At 42.3% G+C, this 13,431-nt stretch overlaps 1 protein-coding gene across 2 annotated transcripts in view; it reads right to left on the reverse strand.

The window, feature by feature from the left end:
* Positions 1-13,431, reverse strand: part of PCED1B (PC-esterase domain containing 1B) — a 129,469-nt gene that overhangs the window by 19,681 nt on the left and 96,357 nt on the right. For both annotated transcript variants that reach the window (XM_084876665.1, XM_084876664.1), the window contains exon 3: positions 5,279-5,448. In XM_084876665.1, coding sequence (XP_084732791.1) covers positions 5,279-5,311 — 33 coding nt within the window. In that variant the 5' untranslated portion in view covers positions 5,312-5,448. The remainder of the gene's footprint in view (positions 1-5,278; positions 5,449-13,431) is intronic.

Raw genomic sequence — 13,431 nt, forward strand, 5'->3', positions numbered from 1 at the left:
GGGTACTACTTGGGACTGGTATGCTCCTGTCCCTGCAGGAACCAGTTTTAAAAGTGGGAAGGGTGACAGATCATCCTTATGCCAAGATGATGCTCAGGGATGTCACACAGCCAAGCTAACAACCAAGGTTGGATTAAGAACCAGCCTCCTGAGTCCCATAGTCCCAGAGCCACAGTTCATGAGTTTTGGGGGGTTGGGGGAGGGGAGTTATAGCACCTTCACAAAAAATTTAGTACCCTGGGAGAATCTGGCCTTGAATTATCTAGATATATAAAAGGCTAATGTGTAAAGTGTCCCCTCGGGAGTTAGACCGTGAGACCAGGAGTTCTATCGTTCACTAGGACATTCACTGACCACCAGGGCCAGCACGGAACATGGTGGGCGCCCCCACTGAGGGACTGAGGGAAGGAGGAGGCAGGGAGGTAGGGAACTTGATCAGCCCTGATCACTGGTGAGGCTTCTAGTTTAACAATACACAAATTTCATGCACCTATGCACCTGGCCTCTAGTTTAACAGTGTCCCTCACCTCTGAATAATACTACATTTTATTAGAAGACTAAATCACTGGCTTAATTTTTTAATTTCATCTCTCTCTCTCTCTCTCTCCTTATTGCCATCTTAACCATTTCTAAGTGTGTGTTTAGTAGTGTTAAGTATATTCACATTGTTCTGAACAATCTCTAGAACATTATCATCTTGCAGATCTGAAACTATCCAGTAAACAACAACTCCTTTGTCCCTCTTTGTAGCCCTTGGCATCCACTGTTCCTGCTGTTTCTATGAATTGACTATTTTCATACAGTATTTGTCTTTTTGTGATTGGCTTATTCCACTTTTTTTTTTTTTAATATATCTATTGATTTCAGAGAAGAAGGGAGAGGGAAAGAGAACTAGAAACATCCACGATGTGAGAGAATTATGGATCGGTTGCCTCCTGCACGCCCTCCCCCCGCACCTTACTAGGGATGGAGCCCACAACCCAGGCATTGACCTTGACCGGGAATCGAATCCTGACCTCCTGGGTCATAGTTCGGTGCTCCACCATTGAGCCACGCCGGCTGAGCTGGCTTATTCCACTTAATATTGTTTTCAAGGTTCATCCATGTGGTAGTAAGTATGTGACAGAATTTCCTCCTTTTTTAAAGATTGGCTAATACTCATTGTCCAGTTCTCTAAAATTCACCCGATTACCACATTTATAAGAGCATTGCTTTGCCAAATGGAAGGCCAGTAGCTCTCAGATAGTCTATTTATGTTTGGTTTTACCAGTTAATTGACTTAGCTATTTATTAATTGCAACATATTTTCCTTTCCTCAATCCAAGTTAGCATAAACTATGCAGATGAAAAACCCTTCATCCTAAACCAGAAATATTTTAGGAGCATCATCTCTCCTAATCAGAGTCTGGCCAAGAATCTTCCTTTCCCTTTCATATTCATGATCTGCATTTTTAAAATTTCTCTTTAACATGCCTTATGTTTTTCTTCTCACCTTGTCATATTTGAGAGCACTATCCAAAACACTGTCAGTTTTTAAAATATGGTATTTCCCAAAAAAAAGCACGTTTGTCTGTGGCATTAGAAATTAAGTCTAACAGTGGTAGCATTACTTTTTTGCTAAAACCAAAATGCTAACTCTTCATGCATTTGCATGGTAGGATTATGGATGCAATCATTTTCTTTATTTTCAAAGGTTTCTGTAGCTTGGTCATAGTACATGTATAAAAAAATAAGCTCCCAAATTTTAAATAATTTCAATTGCTAAATTCCTTGCAATGAAGTTGCTTTGTCCAGTTGTGTTTGCTGCACTCTGCTTTTCCTTCCTCGCTTCCTTAGATAAAACCTCTCTGAGTGCCTCTCCATGCTAGACACAGTAGTTGGCACCCAGAACCTCAGGCTGCGTGAGACCGGGTCTGTGAGTTTAGGAGCTCAGTCAGTGAGGGAAAATCGCAGAAGCAGATGATGATAATTCAATGCTGGAAATCACTTCTATTTCTGAAAAGGGATTTTTAAAATTTTACTGAAAATGGCACTGTGAATGTGGCTTCTGGCCAAACTTTTTTTCAGATGGATATTTGCTTTGTAAATATAATGACTGACCCAAATTGCATCATTTATTTTTTAAAAATCTATTGTGCATCACTATTAAATTCTTCTGGTAAAATACCAGCTTTTAAAATATTTTTCCAAATTATATACAAAGATGTTACTGGTTACTTCCTTGTTGCCTTCCTTCCTTCTTTGGGGCACTTCTTTCCTTATCCTAGCTAATAAAGAGAGAATATGCTAATTGACCCTCATGCCATCGCAAAGATGGCGGCACCCACAGCCATTAAGGAGGAAATATGCTAAGTGACTACTGCCACACCCTCAAAAATGGCGGCTCCCAGTCCCCTCAGCCCTGCTAGGGCAACAGGTGTGCTGCAAAGCTGAGCCCGCTCCCAGGCAGGTCCGGCCACTCCTTGTGCCTGTCTCCAGAGTCCCCCAGTCCCCTCAGTCCCCAGCCACCCAGGGCTGGCCCAAGGCACAGGCAAGCCTGGGATGGCAGCTGCCCAGCTGCCCAGGGCTGCCTGAGGCTCAGGTAACCAGGGCTGGCTGAGGCTTGCACTGCCAGCAGTGGCAGCAGCAGAGGTGCGATGGGGGCATTGACTTCCCCTGATCAGGTCACCTCCCACCCCTGAGGGCTCCTGAGTTGTGAGAGGGGGCAGGCCGGGCTGAGGTATCCCTCCTCCAGTGCATAAATTTTCATGCACCGGGCCTCTAGTTATATTTATTGTTGAGTCTCTAAAATACATTTAAATGAATGAAGGAGAACTATAGAAATCACTTTCACTACTGATGTTTACCAGTTTAATTAAGCTATGACTGTAAATCTTTGAATCGTATGTCAGCATTCTATTTTCTTAGTCATGATTTTTATGAGTTGCATAATTATGGACTCAGTCATCTTATAGATTGGTGTCAGACAAAAGGCTGTGTTTGTTTTTCACGTAGAGACTTATTCTTGGTGATGCAAGCTATGGAGTAGTTTTAAAGTACATGACAATGCACTGACTGGTTTGGCTCAGTTGATAGAGCATCGGCCTGCGGGCTGAAAGGTCCCAGGTTTGATTCCGGTCAAGGGTATGTACTTTGGTTGCAGGCACATACCCAGTAGGGAGTGTGCAGAAGGCAGCTAATGGATGTTTCTCTCTCATCAATGTTTCTGACTATCTATCCTTCTCCCTTCCTCTCTGTAAAAAATCAATAATAGCCCTGACCGGTTTGCCTCACAGGATAGAGCATTGGCCTGCAGACTCAAGGGTCCCAGGTTCGATTCTGGTCAAGGGAATGTCCTTGGTTGCGGGCACATCCCCAGTAGGGGGTGTGCAGGAGGCAGCTGATCGATGTTTCTCTCTCATCGATGTTTCTAGCTCTCTATCCCTCTCCCTTCCTCTCTTTAAAAAAAAATCAATAAAATATATTTTAAAAAACAAAATAAGTACATGACAAAATAGCTAAGCATAGAGAAATGTCTCTTTGCTGCTGCTTGAGTAAACCCTGTGATGATGCCAGGATCCAATCTACCCCTGGCTTCTCTTTTCAGTCCGGGAAGTCACTCTCCACCTAATTGCTCCACAACAGAGATTGCAGGATCATCTGTGACTCCTCCCTTCCCTTCCTCCACCAGGAGCCGAGTCCATTGCCGCCTCCTCGCTCTCTGCCTAGTCCACTTCTCTTCCTGCTGCCGCTACTTCCGCGCAGATGTGAAGTCCCGCTGTGGCTTCCTAGTTCATCTTCCCACGTATGTTCTTTCCTTCCTCCACCCCGTGCTCTAACCCGCAGTCCTGGCTCTTTCTCAGATGCAGATCATCTCATTTCACTTCCCTTTCTCAGGGGGAATTTAACTTGTTAAATCATATCAAAATCCTCCAGAAAATGCCAAACCTTCTGCCTTTTCCTAATCGGGCATATTAGCCAAACACATAGCATCACCCCCAGTGAGGCCAAAAGATCCCAAATAGATAAGGCACCCGGTTCCCTCAGATCACATTAATAAATAACAAACACTTACCGAGTACGCTGTCCTGGGCACTTTAAGTGTATTAACACTTTTTACAACATCAACACTAATAATGATTGCTATCTTTTACTGGGAGCCTGCTTTATGTTCCTGGCATCTTATGGCCATTAGTTGTTACCTTTTAAACCACCCTGCAGGGTAGCAGTTACTGTCTCCATGAGGATATGAAACGAGGGAAAGGGGTTCCAGAGGGTCAGGTTTGGCCCCAAGCCTGTCAGCTACGAAGTAGCTAGATCTAGATCCAGCCCACCCACGTAGGTCAGCCTGCCCCTGCTCTCTGCCCAACCCCAACCCCAGGCACCGCACCGCCGCCTCCTGTACAGGTGCCACTTCCGTACCGACAGTGGTGCCACTTCCGTGCCGACAGTGGTGCCACAGAGAACGGTGATGTAAACGGAAGTGGAAACACTGGCAAAGCCAAGCAGGCTGTTTTGTTGCTGGGTGGAGGGCCACAAAGGCCGGCACCGAGATGAAAGCACCAAGCCCATCACCGAACCTGTCACTGTTCTGGTTTCAGGCATGTGTCTGGTGACATCAGACCCGTGAATCCTTGGCATTTGGTGGAGTCACAGAATCGAGACCCTGAGGAAATTTCTCAGACCTCATTTACTTAGTATTTTATTCTGACTGCTGACACTCCTCAGAGAAAAACACACCCAACAGCAAAACGCGAGATATTATTCTGAGAGCTGTGTTAGCTCACAGTCTGAAGGAGAAGCTGTCTTTCACAGAGCTTGATTAACCACAGACTTACATTTCAGGAGGAAGTAGGCAAAGAAAAAAATCTGCAAACCTTATGTAGTTGGTTAAAGAAAACTAGAGAAAGAGCTTAGTATGTCTTCAAGTAAAAAAAACAACCACACTAAAAAACCAAAATGCTTTGTTTGAATAAATTCTCTCAGTGGATGTCTTAAGAATAGGGGACCCAGCTTGGCCGGTGTGGCTCAGTGGTTGAGTGTCAACCTAGGTCTCCGATTCGATTCCCGGTCAGGGCGCATGCCTGGGCTGCAGGCTCAATCTCTGGTGGGAGGTGTGCAGGAGGCAGCCGATCCATGCTGCTCTCTCATCAATGTTTCTGTCTTTCATCTCCCTTCCTCTCTCTTTAAAAAAAAAAAAATCAATAAAAACTTAAAATGAATAGGGGACCCAGCTCACAAGCCCGATGCAGCTTCTTTACCTTGCAATTGTGTCTGATGAGGAGGAATGCATACTTACGTGTTTATGCAACGATGATTCCTTTATTGTCATGTCCCTTCATGGCTTAGTCCAGAGGAGGAAGGGAGGGAGTTCAGAGGAAATGCCCCACTGTCACGCGTGCTAAGAGGAGGAAGAGGCGGTTGGTAGCTCCTCTTGGCCCCTTGTGGATCGGCCGGGTCATTCTTGTCCTATCGGGATAGAGACAGCACTTCCGTCAGCAGGCAGGGGCGGGGTGGCGCGGGGGCGGCCTCAGCCAGCTGGAGGGCATGCCCCTGTGGCCTCAGGCTGCTCTTAGAGGTGGCTCAGGGCTTCCTCTTTCAGGAGCTAATTACATACAGGCTGCCAGCTCCCCACTTCACCTCAACCAGCCCAACAGGCTCATTCAAACCAACACTGCTATGACACCATGGTTTATTTTACATATTTGAGCAAAGACTTAAAACTACTTTAGCCTTCACTCTGTCACCTTCAGGCCAAAAGCCTTTGATGTCTTGGTGCTTTGACCAGGGGGTACCACCTAGGACCCCATTAGGGTTTTCCCTGAAGGCCTCAGCTGGAGACCACCAGGTAACCATCTGCACCTTCTCAGAATGAGATCTTTGGTCAGCATGTGCTAACATCCCATGCAAAACCCCTTCCAGCATTTTACTCCATTGCAATGAAGTTGGCTCCAGCTCCAGCTTTTCTGGGTGAGTCTGTCAAAGTCCCTCGCCATTCAGACACCCATCTACTGATGGCGTGAACCAACACAAGCTAAGCCACGGTCACCTGGGGGTGTTGGCCTCTGGGGGTGTACAGTGGAGGGCGGAGATAGAGCAGCACCCACGACCACACTGAGATCTATTTCCTCCCTTTCCTTTCCAACATACGATCCTTTAAAAATGCTAAGTTCTTAAAAGTAAATTCATGAAAAGAGAGAGTGCAGAAAATGGAAACGAACTTTTGCCTTGTCTCTCGAGGAGAGAGGAGATAGAGCAAAACACCCTAGGCCTCATGCCAACTATTGACAATATTAATATTTTTTGAGTATGGCTTTGTTTCTTTTTCTTTATTCTTCCTCCTCTCCATTTCCTTCTTTTTCATTAAAAATAAAAATAACTATTCTAACCGGTTTGGCTCAGTGGGTAGAGTGTCGGCCTGGAGACTGAAGGGTCCCAGATTTGATTCCAGTCAAGGGCATGTACCTTGGTTGCAGGCACATCCCCAATAGGTGGTGTGCAGAAGGCAGCTGATCGATGTTTCTAACTCTCTATCGCTCTCCCTTCCTCTCTGTTAAAAAATCAATAAAATATATTTAAAATAAAATAAAAATAACTAGTGGCTAAATTAGTTGATGATTATAGCATAATCTACACATACTCTCAATTAGAAGGAAGATGAAATAATTAGCGACAAAACTAGCTAGTATATTCAGATTCTTTTATCCTAAAAAAAAAAAAAAGTCACTGAAAATATATAGCATTTATTGCTAAATTAGAAGGAAATGTTTTGGCCCATCTCTAAAAATCAACTTATTTGCAGACAATGAGGCAGGCAAATGAGGAACACGAATTGGAGCCACCAAAACCTTTACTTTGTAGCTATATGACTTGCTTCTCTTGTGTAGACAGCAGTGGGCAACGAGCTGGGACTGGGGTCAAATCCCAGAGCGTAATCCACATTCTAAGAGCACCTGGATGCCTGAGACACAGACCTGGCTGGCATTGCGCCACTCCAATGGCTCTAGGGGCTAGGTAATAAATATAAGAAAAAATGAGCAGGGTCTGTGCTCTGTTATGTGTACTCACTTTGTATGTTAAACATGTAGAAGTAGTCTTTGTTTACTCCAAGAATTATATTGTATATTTTTCTTGAACTTCTTAATGCTTTTATTATATCTCTTGTTTTGTCATTTACCCTAGGAAGAGAGAAATGCCTCTCTGCCACAAGGAAAAAAACACACAGGTAAAAATATGGAGTAAAGGAAAATTAATACTTAGCTGCAGTGTTGGAGTCAAAGGGAATAGAGGGGATTGTGGCGAACTGGAGATCACGTGCCATTTAAGTGAGCAGCAGCCATTCTGCTCTAGCAAATTGCTTCATGAGGAAATATGGCTTCAATATTCCCATTTCTCAGAAAGAAAAAGCTGTATACATAGATTTTCTTGAGCTATATCCTGTTTTTAAAACATTGGCTTAAAAAAACACTATATTGGTAAAACCAAACATCTTTTGCAGTTACTTTTTGTTGTTGTTTTGTTTTTTTAAATATATTTTATTGATTTTTTACAGAGAAAGGGATAATTAGAAATATTGATGAGAGAGGAACATCTATCAGTTGCTTCCTGCACACCACCTACAGGGGATGTGCCCACAACCAATGTACATGCCCTTGACCGGAATTGAACCTGGGACCTTTCAGTCCATGAGCCGGCACTCTATCCATTAAGCCAAACCAATCAGAGCTGTTGTTTTGTTTTTTAACTTCTGTCTAAACAGTGAGGGTGTCAAATTCAAGCAGACATCAGGGAATCAGAGACCACACAGAATCTGGTCCCACTGTGGCAGTGGGGAGAAGACAGGTAAGGAGAAGCCACAGCAGGGCCAGGGATAGAGAATTCCAAACTACTCCTGCCACAGGAACACTTCCCCTTCTAGCTGTACCAGAAGCCAGTTTCCCAGGCAACGTCCAGTCTGGCACAGCCTGAAAGCATGTGCTTCTGCAAATCAGCATCATTTCTTGATAGGCAAATGTTGGCACAATTTCTCGTACTCTTACCAACCCGAGGATGGAAGTTGAGACAGTCCTATTGAGTAGCAAATTTAACCCTTCTATTAAGTACAGAGTTCTTAATGAATTTTCATTTCTTTGTAGCTCATTGAAATCAGGTTCTCAAAGCCTCAATGTTTTATAAGTATGTTTTGGTTGTTGCTTTTATTTTGTGGTGCTTACATTAAACACAGATAATTGGATATTTGTAACACCAATCCTATATAATACAAGGGTAATATGCAAATTGACCCTAACAGTGGAACAACCAGGAATGACCTATCACTATGATGTGCACTGACCACCAGGGGGCAGACACTCGATGCAGGAGCTGCCCCCCTGGTGGTCAGTGCGCTCCCTCAGGGGGAGCGACACTCAGCCACAGGCTGGGCTGAGGGCTGCGAGTGCTGCAGTGGTAGAGGAAGCCTCTCCCATCTCCTCAGCAGCACTAAGGATGTCCAACTGACAGCTTAGCAGTAGGACATCCCCTGAGGGCTCCTGGGCTGCCAGAGGGATGTCTGACTGCCAGCTTAGGCTCGATCCCCTGGGGAGGGGGTCTAAGCCAGCAGGTGGACAACCCTGAGGGGTCCTGGACTGCAAGAGGGCACAGGCCAGGCTGAGGGACCCCTCCATTCTCCCTATCCTGAGTGCACAAATTTTCATGCACTGGGCCTTTTTTAGTATACTGATATTATCTGATGGCTTTTAATAATTTATAATTGGCAGAGCTCAATGGCCTGTTGTCAGACAGATGCTCAGATTTACTCAAAGATGTACTTAAAAAATATTTGTTTCCTTTATTAAGGAATAATAATAATAATAATAAGATACTGTTAGAGCAGTATTAATAATCATACTATTTAGAACTTTTGAAAGACTTCCAAATAACTCCAAATTTCCATTTTGTTTTTAAGAACATAGGGGATATAGAATTTAAATTGAACAACTGCGCCTTTTAATCTGCATCTCACGTGCCCTTGTTATATGTCATTATTTTTTCCACTAACTCTCTAACAAGTGGAACTAAGATGGATTACAGTTACTGTTCTGATATAGCAGGGGAATGCTATAGGCACACTGTATCCTGGTATGGGAAAGGCATTTGGCAACGCCTACATTATCTATAATAATGAAAGCGTAATATGCTAATTAGACTGGACATACTTCCTTCCAGAAAGTGTTTACCAAACTTTTGACATATGTGTATCCCTTCTATAATTTTTGTAATGTTGAGTATCCCTCGTACTCATGAGAACGTAGAATTAGGCGCAGCTAAGCACGGTGCAGTGCCTATCCCTACCAAACTCTGGTGCAACGCGTACCCCCACCGAACTCTTCCCGTTCCCCTGGGGGTACACGTACCACACTTTGGGAACCACTGCTTCCAGACAAAGCCACAGTGGGCAGGGGCTAAGGCAGAGGCGATAGAGGCCCCTGGTCTCAATGGTGGGCAGGGGCCGGGGCCAAGGCCCTTACACAAGTTTTGTGCATCGGGTCGCTAGTAGCTTTATAAATAAGATGGAGAAATATGTATGGGCTAGATGACAGCACATTTCAGTGTATACCTGGTCTACATTCAATATCTGACATGTTATTCCACATTGGTATAGCAAATAGTTATCTTATATCTACAATGGACTAAGTACTTCTCTGTGCTCTACAAGTTAGGAGTGATATGCTTTTTATTTTTTCTGTAGGGGTCACAGAAATAAATAGAGGAAGGGAGAGGGATAGGGAGTTAGAAACATCGATGAGAGAGAATCATTGATCAGCTGCCTCCTGCACACCCCTCACTGGGGATATGCTCGCAACCAAGGTACATGCCCTTGACCAGAATTGAACCTGGGACCTTTCAGGCCACAGGATGACGCTCTATCCACTGAGCCAAACTGGTTTTGGCATAAATAGAGGTTTTAAAGAGCGTGTGCATGCACACATACTCACACACACACACTGACACATTAACATACACTGAGTGGCCAGATTATTATAATCTCTGAACACTTAATAATAATCTGGCCACTCAGTGTGCGTATGTGTATGTGTGTGTGTGTGTGTGTGTGTATGTATATGTATGTGTTTGTGTGTGTGTGTGTGTGTGTGTATATATTAGAGGCCCGGTGCATGAATTCGTGCATGGGTGGGGGTCCGGCCAGCCTGGCCAGGGGGAGGGGACATGGGCAGTTGACCAACCTGCCTGTTGGTTGAACTCCTGGTCAAGGGGACAATTTGCATATTAGCCTTTTATTATATAGGATATGCACTGAGTGGCCAGATTATTATGTGTTTAGAGATCATAATAATCTGGCCACTCAGTGTATATACATATATATGTATAAGTATAGAAGTAATTTTAAAAAAGATAACTGTAGCCTTTAGTGCAGAGCAGCTTTCATCACCAAGAGAATATTGGAGTTAAAAATAATTCTAAAATATCATAGGTTTAACATGTTATATCACTATATATAATATTATATAAAACACATATATTAATTAATAGACTGCTTTTTAGAGCAATCTTAGGTTTACAGAAAAATTAAGCAGAAAGTACAGAGAGTTCCCATATATACTACTCCCCTATTTCAAAGATTCCCCTATTATTAAATTTTGCATTAGTATGGTACATTTGTTACAATTGATAAATAAATATTGGTTGTTATTTTGACTAAACTCATTAGTTTACATTAGGGTTCATTCTGTGTTGTAAATTTTATGGGTTTGGGAAAATGTATGTTTGTATTCAGCATACTTCATGGTGTCATGTATCATCCTGGATCACTATATCACGTATCCACCATTACAGTATCATACAGAATAGTTTTACTGCCCTAAAAATCTTATGTGCTGCACCTACCTACTCATCCTTCCCTCTGCCAGAAACCTTGGCAACCACTGATCTTTTCATTGTCTCTACAGTTTGCCTTTTCCAGAATGTCATATATCTAGTTGGAACCCTACAATATGTGACCTTTTCTGACTGGCTTCTTTCATTTAGCAACATGCACATGATGTTCATCCATATCTCTTCACATCATGTTGTCCCTGAAGACTGTTCCATTGTGCAAATGTACCACAGTTTGTTTATGCGTTCAGCTACTGAAGGACATCTTTGTTGCTTCCACATTTTGGAGATGAAGATAGAACATTCATATGCAGGTTTTTGTGTGATCACAATTTTCAGCTCATTCGGGTAAATTCTAAGAAGCATGATTGCTGGATTGTATGGTAAGACTAAGTTTAGCTTTGTAAGAAACTGCCAAGCTGTCTTCCAAAGTGGCTGAATCATTTTGCACTTCCAGCAGCAATGAATGCGAGTTTCTGTTACTCCACATCCTCCTCAGCATTTGGTGTTGTCATTGTTTTAGATTGTGGCCATTCTAATAGGTGTGTGCTTCTTGTTTTAGTTTGTGATTCCCTGATGACAGGATATTGAGCATCTTATGCTTATTTTCCCCCATTACCTTCTTTGGTAAGGCATTTGTTAAATTTTTTTGCTCAATTGGGCTTGTTTTCTATTATTTGAGAGTTCTTTGTACATTTTGGATATAAGTTCTTAGTGTTTGTAAGTATTTTCTCTTAGTCTGTGGCCTGTCTTTTCATTCTTTTAACATAATCTTTTGCAGAAATCCCACTTGATACCAATCTTTCTTTCATGGATTGTACCTTTGGTGTTGAATCTAAAAATTCATTGCCAAACATAAGGCCACCTAATTTTTCTCCTATTTTATCGTATAAGAGTTTTATAATTTTGCATTTTACATTTAGATCTGTGATCCATTTTGAGTTATTTTTTGTGAAAGGTGTAAGATCTGGGTAGATTCCCTTTTCTCTCTCTCTCTCTCTCTCTCTCTCTCTCTCTCTCTCCCTTTTTTTTTTTTTTTTTTTTTTTGCATATGGATGTTCAGTTGTTCCAGCACCATTTGTTGAAAAGCCTATCCTTTATCCATTAAATTGCCTTTTTTCCCTGGTCAAAGATCAGTTGGTTATATTTTGTGGGTCTATTTCTGGGCTCTTCATTTTGTGCCATTGATTGGTTTATCTATTCTTTCACCAATACCACATCATTATAACTTTATAATAAGAATTAAAGTCAGATAGTGCCAGCCTTCCGAATTTGTTCTTCTTCAGTATTATGTTGGCTAATCTGGGTATTTTGCCTCTCCATATAAATTTTTGAGTCAATTTGTCAATAGCCACAAAATAATTTGCTGGGATTTTTATTAGGATTGAGCTAAATCTGCAGCTCAAACTAGAAAGAATTGATATTTTGACAATATTGAGTCTTTTCATCAGTGAGCATGGAATACCTCTCCATTTAGTTAGATATTTTTTATTTCCTACACCAAAGTTTTATAGTTTTCATCATAAAGATCTTGTACATATCTCTCAATTTATACTAAGTATTTCTTTTTGTTTTTGGTACTAATGTAAATGGTATTGTGTTTTAAATTTCAAAGTCCAATTGTTCATTGCTGGTATATGGGAAAGCAATTACTTTCATATATTAACTTGTATTTTGCAACTAATAAATACAACTAATTACTATTAGTTCCAGGTTTTTTTTTTATTCTTTGGGATTTTCTACACAGATAGTCATGTCTGTGATCAAACAGTTTTATTTTTTTCTCCCCAATTTGTATACCTTTCAAAAATATTACTGCATGAATTAGAACTTGTAGTACAATCTATAATAATAAAAGTGTAATATGCTAATTAGACCAGATAGCCGAATGACCTTCCAGACATCATTCTGGACTAAGCCATGGTGGCGGGGGCCAAGACAGAGTGATCACCAGGCAGGCAGGTGAGCACTTAGGGGCAATCAAGCAGGCAGGCAGAGGTGGTTAGGGGTGACCAGGCAGGTATTCAGAGGGGTTAGGGGCAATCAGGCAGGCAGGCAGGCTAGCAGTTAGGAGTCAGCAGTCCCAGATTTCGAGAGGGATGTCTGACTGTGAGTTTAGGCCTGATCCCTGTGCCTAAATTCACAATCAGACATCCCCCAAGGCCCAATCCTGCACTGGGATAGGGCCTAAACTCACAATCAGACATCTCTTTCACAATCCAGGACCCTTAGAGGGTGCAGGCCGGGCTGAGGGACATTCCCCCCTTCATGCACAAATTTCATGCACCAGGCCTCTAGGAATGAATAAATTGGTGAGAGGGGACCTACTTGCATTGTACCTAATCTGAGAAAAAGCATCTAGTTTCCATTAAGTATGATGTTTGGTGTAGGTATTTTGTAGATACTCTTTTTTCTTCTTCTTCAAATTATAAGAGAAAATTTATTTAGAAAGTTATAGAGGTAGTAGAGTGAGTCAGCTGGGCTGCATAGGCTGAGGAAACAAGTTACAGAAGCAAAAGAAGGACTCTTGAGCTTAGGCAAGGGAAAGGCAAGGATAATGTGTCTGGAAGGAGAAGAGGG

This window comes from Pipistrellus hanaki, assembly GCF_964339955.1.
Source record: "Pipistrellus hanaki genome assembly, chromosome: 3".
NCBI lineage: Eukaryota > Metazoa > Chordata > Mammalia > Chiroptera > Vespertilionidae > Pipistrellus > Pipistrellus hanaki.